An 8,499-nucleotide genomic window follows, 5' to 3' on the forward strand; every position below is an offset into this window, starting at 1 on the left:
TTATATATTTTAAAATGTTAATTTAACTTTTTTATTACATTTTTATTTAAATGTTTTATTAAAATGTATGTTATATACATTTATATATATATATATTATTGTAGATCACAACAATTTAATATATATATATATATTTATATATTTTAGATATATATATTTTAAAAATACTCTTTTCTTCCGAATATAATTTTATCATTATAATAATAATAATGAATATTATTATTAAATAGTCTATAGTGCACATGTAAATAAAATATAATATCATTCTTGATGGAATATTTTCATCTATATCACATTACAAATTTGAAATGTAATTTAATTGTAATTTTCAATAAATGATGATCTACATTAAAGAACAGAAACACACACCTACACACACATATATACGTATGTGTGTGTGTGTGTGTGCATATATACATATTAATGTCTGACAGTGGTTTCCATGGAAACCCTGGTGTTGAATCTCAGTGAGTGACATGTTCCTCGGTGATAAATAAAGTGTGTAAATGTTCACATCCACACGAACATGAATCAGCAGCAAACTGTCTCACATCACTGCACACACACACACACTTCCTGTCAGGCTGAAACTACTTCCTGTCAATTGTTGTTGTTTCACAGCAGCTTCTCGTGTTTTTAAAGCCTTGTTTTTTACACTCTCAGGCATTAACGTCAGGTTTTCTTCACCTTTTCAGTGATAATATTCATTTTCATTGTTTATTTTATGTGAATTTTACATATGTTCTGTCCTGTTGTGACTTTGTCTTCAACTGTTTTTGTCCAAAAATATAAAATAAAAACCTCTATGTAGAAAATGAAGCAGTTAACACTTTACATAAATAGATGGTAATCATTTTGTATTCGGAAGGAATTATTACGTTAATCACATCTTATTTCTTATACACTTTCAAGCTTGTTGATAAAAAACTCATCGCCCTTTATATCTACACTGATTTGTATTGTTATTAATAAGCTATTACTTGTTTATTACATAAAAATAAGAACATAACCTTCTTATTACATAGTAATTACTATACTATTACCATAATGTCATGTAAATGTCAGATCTCTTCTTTGATTTGAAAACTCGCAGTTTGTCGGTTTTTTGTTTTTATTTTGTAGAAAACACAGAGAGAAAGATGCTGACTCTCTGCCTCATTTGTCCTCATCTCATCAGGCTTAGACCGACGTTTCCATGGCGACAGACAAACGCTGCGGTTGCCAAGTTACTGCCTGACTGTATCCATGGCGACGCAGCACACTGTGGCATCACATCTGCTCTGCACTGGAGAATGTGAACGACGATACGCAGTGTTTATGATTTTATTGAGCCCCGCCCACTTCCCTCAGTGTGCATGACACATGTCGGGTCACATGTCAGGAAGTGAGGCGGTGGACGACATATGTCTAGTGGACGCCTCATTGTTTATTTAACAGCACAAGAAACAAAGAATTTTACAAACTGAAGTGAAACTGAAGAATATTAAATAACATTTTTAAACATACCCATGGCTCGTGGGCCACATGTGGACCACCAAACGACTTCCTGTGGCCCCTGACACCTTGTTATTTCTACCTGTTATTGTTGTTTATGGATTTATTTTCTCTGGGGTTTTTTTTATCATGAACTTTGTTTCGTTCAATGTCAAACACATTTTTTTTTACAAATTTTATAATTCTGTGAAATATATATTTGTTTTATAATTGTTTCTTTTTTGTCTAAAGTTGTTTTGAACGTTTCTCTGAAGGTTTGGTTTACTATTTTCTTGTTTCTGAATTACAGAAGAGGATCAGGGCCACATGTGAAATTTTGTTTTTACATATATATATGTATATATATACAAATTTATATATATATATATATATATATATATATATATATATATATATATATATACATATATGTGTATAAAAAGAAGTTGAAATAAAAATTTTGTTAGCATCATTCTTTGTACATGTGGCACTAATCGTCTTCCGTATTTTTTGGGGGAAAAGGTGAAAAATCATTTTTCCCATGTTTTTTCTGTGTTAAAAATATATATACAGTACATATATTATTATATTATATATATATTTATAAATGAAGAAATTGTAGGGTGATAGTTTTAATATAAAAGTCTGCCCAGAACAACAATGAATTAATTTAGTTTTTCAAACTGAACAATTTATTATCAAATTAAATTAAATTGTCAAAAAATAAAAATAAATAAAAAACTCTGTTGTATAGAATTTTCTCACATTTTCTAACATATTTTCCTCTTATTTTTATTTTATTATTTAACACCTAAAAACTAATAAATAAATAAATCAGATTCTGTAGATGATTCAGGTGAAGTGCTCAGCTTCTACTTTGGCGTCACCTAGTGACCAACTGTGAGAAGACATTTACAATTGAAACAGTTGTTGCTGGTTATTATTTATGGGTGAATAGATGAATGAATCCTAATGACTGCAACAACAACCGACAATCATTTCTAATGTAAATTTTAAGATCATATAACTTCAATTATTTGCTAAAAGAACAATAATTTACTGTAAAAAAAGCTTTTTTAAATAAAACCACAACATCTGACCAGACTAGAAGCTCATGTGACCCCCAGGTCATGTTGAGGTTTTATTTGTGTTTACAGCAGCAGGAGAATCTTCAGAATAAGACGCAGGATGACGTACTGTAAGCGAAAAAAACGCAGTAAATATAAGCTGATTATAAAGATTTTCACCTATTGAGAAAAATCTTGAGTGACATACTGTCCTCATGCCATAAGGGGGCGCCACCATCTTTCCAATCATTCCAGGGCCTCATGATTTATAATGAAGTTTTGACTCTTTTTCTCTTTTTCCACGACAAATGTGTAGATTATGTTGTTTTTTCCATAGTTATGGTGTAAAATTGTACTTGTTTTAAGTGAAATTTATGTTAAAGAGATTTCAGTTTGTTTTTGAGACACTTTAAAGCTGATTTCAGATCACAAATCATTAATATTTTGGATAAGATAATCAGGAAGCAGGAAGCGAGCAGGAAAAGATCTGGAAAATGTCTGGAGTGACTTTATTTGCGAGTTTTCTCGTACAGCCGTTCACTCCGGATCATTTCAGGAACGTTCAGTGCAGGTCAGAGATCAGCGTTACTTTTGATTAATGACTATTTCCCTCTGGTTACAGCTACAGTAGCACACATACATCTATCTATACAAACACACGTTTATTCATGATCGTAATGGACAAGAGTCCAGGTCAGGTGATCACACACATGGAAGCTGCACCTTTTATACACCGTCCTCCTCCTCCTCCTCCTCCTCCTCTGAACTCAGCAGGCAGGTGCGTGCGATGGCTTTAGTCACGAGGTATGGGTCACAGTTGGACGCGGGGCGCCGGTCCTCGAAGTAGCCGCGGTTGTCCTCGCCCACCTGGCGCGGGATGCGGATGCTGCAGCCTCGGTTGGCCACCGCCGAGGAGAAGTCGTGGATGCTGGCCGTCTCGTGGAGGCCGGTGAGGCGCCGCTCGTTGTCCCGGCCCGCGCTGGCGTCGTACACGCGGATGTGCATGCTGTGCTTCTTCCTCAGCTCCTCGATGGCGCGGTCGATTTCACTGTCGGGGAGGGAAGAGGTTTTTTATGCTAAGTTTAATTCTACATTATTACAATAGTAGACAGCCTTTTGTGTCACTATGAAAACAGTTTGTTCTCCCACACCAAACCCCATAGAGAAAATCTGCGATTTTTACATCACAGCACACAGAAGGTGTTGATCCACTGCTGCCTCCTTCAGTGACTTCAAATAAGTTATTTTGTGAATTCTGTGTTTAAAATACTCAGTTCAGATTTTCCTCAGTGACAGAATCTTACCAAATGAGGCAGCATTGCCAAGAAACTCTTATGTCTCTGGAGGCTAAAAATGCACATTTTTCTCAATGGTCTTTGGTGTGGGAGGGAGCGCGGTTCACAAAGTTCATTGTAGAGTTCAGTTGAGGTAAATTTAATTGGTTGAGCCGTTTGTTAAGTGGCTAAAACCAGTTTTTCTGGGAGTACCGGCTGGCAGCCATGTTTTCACGCAGAGTAATTCTTGGGAAACATTTGAAACATTTACCCAAATATAAAAACATCATCGACCAAATGACATTTCCCTGAAACAAAACGTCCACTCACTGCCGTCCCCCTTCTTCCCTCATCTGCTTGGTGCTGACGTTCGTGTGGCACCCGGCACCGTTCCAGTCCTTCAGCGGTTTGGGGTCCATCGACGCGATGACGCCAAAGTCCTCGCAAATGCGGTGCAGCAGGTAGCGCGCGATCCACAGGTGGTCGCCTATGTCGATGCCCTCGCAGGGACCCACCTGGAATTCCCACTGAAGTCCGAGGAGTCATAAGAGAAGGGGGAGAACGGGGACAATATGTTAAACAAAATACATATTTTTGATGTTGAACCAAAACCAAGTCTACAGTCGCAACAATTTTAGGGCCCCCACAATCTTTTTGCCCAGGGCCTCCAAAGTCTCTTTAACACCCTGGGATCATCTGCACATGCACATATATGGACTGTCTCCACAACAATCTACAGCAAATCCTCCAAATCTTTAAAAAAAAAAGTCTTCAACACACTAACATCCCAAAAACAAACACTGCTATTTTTACATAAATATAACATAAAATAGTGTTTTTAATGACCTTAATATTCGTTACAAGGGCCTGTCGTCTGTTAATGTAATCGTTTATAAGGGTGTACCTCAAGGCTCTGTGTTAAGTCCACTCTTATTTACTATTAACTTAAATAATCTTGAATAAAAGATGCTAAAAAAAAGAAGATTTTTCGTTTATATGCTGACGACTCATTTTTATACTGGTGTGTAGCAATTCTTCTTAAGGGTGACATGGAATGCTTGTATCGCACATATACGTTAGTTATGGAGGTCTACTTACATATATTAACTTGTTTTCATGGTCAAAAACCTCCGAGTCGCTGCAAACGAGCCGATCGAAATATCTCCTCACTGACGCTCTCGTCAGCCGCGCTGTTTCAGACCAAAATCACAGAACGTGGACTGTGTTGTGACCGGATGTGCCCGCACCAGGAGGAGCCACAGTGGTGAGAGGAGAGGTGAGGTTTCCTGATGACATCATCAGCAAACAGAAGTGCCTTTCCGCTTTGCAGAGCCCAGGAAAGCAATAAAACCCTATTTTCTCAGCAGAACTGTTTGTCCTGAAACTTTAGGGTTTCATAAACGAGGTGACGACGCAGATACACACACAAAAGCAGCGTTAATTGGAGCTTCCGGTCTGTGTCGCCTTTAAAGCAACGGAATGTTTTTTATGCAAATGTCGAACAAAATTGTTCGAATTGCATTCGTCACCGTTGGTTAGACGCCAAGAACAGTTGAGAATGCGGTTCATATTTTGTGGGGAAACGCAACTATCTCAGTCAAACGGTTGAGCTGACACTCACCTGAGACGGCATAACTTCAGCATTGGTGCCGTAGATTTTGACACCCGCATAGAGGCAAGCCTTGTAGTGACACTCCACAACGTCCCGTCCATAAGCGCAGTTGGCCCCCACCCCACAGTAGTAAGGGCCTTACAGTAAAGGGGACATGAGGGGAAGTTGTTTTAAGACAAAAATACATACAGATGTTGGGCAGAAACAAACAAAGAAATACAAAGACAATGATGACGGGACATTCTCTGGACATTGTCCCGACTACATCTGAGACAGTGAATGCCGACAAATGATGCTCCAGACAATTCTGCAAATTCTCCTGCCACCTCCTGAGTTATAACTTTCTTCTGCTGCAAGCCAAACTCCAGAGAATGGCCACACCCAGTTCTTTGGAAAATGTCCGGTTTTAGAGAGCGAGCCATGCTACAAAGACATAAAGCTAACTCACCCTGGGGCGCAGGGTATCCATTTGCTGGCCAACCAAAGGGTCGTTCGTCGACTCCATAGAGCGTGTACTCCTGCTCCATACCGAACCATATGCAGTGCTCTTTCACCTTCTCCATCACCCGATTGCAGCTGTTTCGGTGGTTGGTCTCTACAGAAACGAGGACAGTGTTTTGTGTCTCCTGAGGTAAACCGACCAAATGCAAAAACTTGCAGGAAAAACTGGAAATACAGTACGTACGGGCGGGAGAGTGGTCGAAGTTGAAGACCTCACAGAGCACCAGTTTGTTTGGGTCGAGGGAGAAAGGGTCTCTGAACATGCAGACGGGGACGATGTTCATGTCGCTGTTGGAGCCGTCGGACTGGTACGTGCTCGAGCCGTCAAAGTTCCATACGGGAATATCTGACAACGGAAGCATCTCTTCTTAACATGGAGCATTCTAATTTGCTGCTTAAACATAAACGTCTTGACACGTTGCAACAGCCTAGGTTTAGTGAAACCAGTGCTAATTGCTGGAAAAACTCATTTTAGCCTCTTCACAAAAGACTCATCTAAAGATGTGTTGCTTAAGCTCGCTGTTAAACAGCTTTTTCCAACAAAGAAACTGAAGTTTGTGTTGCTCTATAAAACATTTACCCTTCAACACCACATCCCAGAGAGAAAATCACTGATTTTACATCACAGCACACGGGAGTTATGGATCCAAATCATTGATTTTCTCTATGGGCTTTGGTGTGTGCGAGAATGAGCGGTTAAAAATGTCACTTTTCTGTTGAAAAAGGTTTGTCTAACAGTGAAATAAAACAGTAAATATATTCATTTAGTTAAGATGACATAGATTTTTGAAGTGGAACATTTGTTAAGCGGCTAAAAGTTGTCTTTCCCCGCTGGCGGCCATGTTTTCACTGAGGGCTTTCATCAATCTCTCATGCTGTTGCTTCTTCTTCTTCTTCTTCTTAACATTATAACTCCTAATAACCACACATTAAACTGTGTGTGTGATTTTACACAGCAATATGTTCACAAGTGAGCTGTGGACAGAGCCAGGCTATTTGTTTTTCCTGTCTTTCCAGTCTTTACGCTAAGCTAAGATAAGCTAAGCTATGTGGGTGCTAGCAGTAGATGTAGATATGATTTTTTAATAAAAGCAGCCTGACATGAATCATCCTCCACCCTTGTCTTCCTTTGTTTTGTTTTCTTATGCCAGATGACCTCCTCACACTGGTATGTTTATTAGATTAGATTAAAAACAGTCCTGAAGGTTAAGGCTCACTGCAGCACTAAACATTATCTTCTGAATGTGTGCAGGAGCCAGGCTCCAGGACCATTTAAAAACACACATCAAATAGAAAATGCTGCTGGTTCCATTTTAGTTTAGAACCAGGGCTCCAGGGCTGCGTTTTAGTCTGGACCGACATTTACAGTAGGTACTGACACACAGTTGTCCCGTGAGCGTCTTCATATATGTAAATAATTAAATAAAAGAATAAATAAATACATGAATAAAGGTATTTATCAGTGTTTTCTTAAGGATTGCAAAACCACACGGCATCCTGCACCAAAGTCCATTGAGAAGATCAGCGTATTAAACCCACAGCGACACAAGAGCTGCTGTTCTGCTGCTGCCTCGTTTGGCCAGTTTATGTCACTCAGGTTAATCTGAACGAAGGGTTTCAAACACTGAATTCACTGAATACGATGTAATATATCGTGTCAGTCACAATATATATGTATATATATATATATACACGTATATATATATATATATATATATATATATATATATATATATATATATATATATATATATATATATATATATATATACATATACATGTTCAGTCATTCACCTTGTATGTCTTTTGGTTCACTGTCCAGGGTTCGGGTTTTGCTGCGAAGTTCTCTCCCGGTGCCGTCGATCCAGACGTACGTGACCATGCACTTCTCTCCTTGTGGCAGACTCAGGTACTGCTGACGCATGCTCTTGTTGAGGCGCGAGCTGATGGACACGGTTTCCATGTTTGCCTTTAATCAGAAGAGATGGATAGATAGATGGATAGATAGATAGATAGATAGATAGATAGATAGATAGATAGATAGATAGTTTTTCTTATTCTGAAATTTCAACAGTTAAACAAATAAAAAGTATATATATATTTATATACGGAATAACGTGTTTACATGACATTAAGAAAACCAAATTATTGTCTTAGTCCGACTAAAATTGGACTAAGACATGTTGTATATACATACAGTACATATATATACACATTCACATATATATTTACATGCACACATATATATGTAAACATAAATAAATAATTTAACTTACTGTTTTGCCGGTTTCTTCAGGTTCACCTGGTGTGAGTGTCTCACTGAGACAGCACCGCGTGTGTGTGTGTGTGTGTGTGTGTCTGAGTGTATGGTCACCAAACCTGCTTGTGGTATTTATTTAAGTATGGTGCTCATTAGCATAGCGTGACGTGTCACTGGGTGTTCTTCGGCTGTTCACACAGAATTAATGTTTTCATTGGAACAAATCGGATCCTTTCTCTGAGAAGATTCTGCTTAACGTGTTCTAAGTTTGAAGGATTGTCAAACACATGGAAATATTAAAGACTCTCTCAG

At 38.3% G+C, this 8,499-nt stretch overlaps 1 protein-coding gene across 1 annotated transcript; it reads right to left on the reverse strand.

Moving 5' to 3' along the window:
* Nucleotides 1-3,026: 3,026 nt before the first annotated feature.
* LOC122758248 (glutamine synthetase-like) lies at nt 3,027-8,499 on the reverse strand. Its single transcript, XM_044012273.1, has 7 exons — nt 8,204-8,499; nt 7,722-7,896; nt 6,112-6,273; nt 5,875-6,021; nt 5,436-5,563; nt 4,145-4,341; nt 3,027-3,588 (listed from the first exon to the last, which is right to left on the reverse strand). Exons 2-7 carry the CDS (start codon nt 7,888-7,890, stop codon nt 3,267-3,269), a joined length of 1,125 nt encoding a protein of 374 aa, XP_043868208.1. The 5' UTR covers nt 7,891-7,896; nt 8,204-8,499; the 3' UTR covers nt 3,027-3,266.

Source organism: Solea senegalensis, linkage group LG21 (assembly GCF_019176455.1).
Source record: "Solea senegalensis isolate Sse05_10M linkage group LG21, IFAPA_SoseM_1, whole genome shotgun sequence".
NCBI lineage: Eukaryota > Metazoa > Chordata > Actinopteri > Pleuronectiformes > Soleidae > Solea > Solea senegalensis.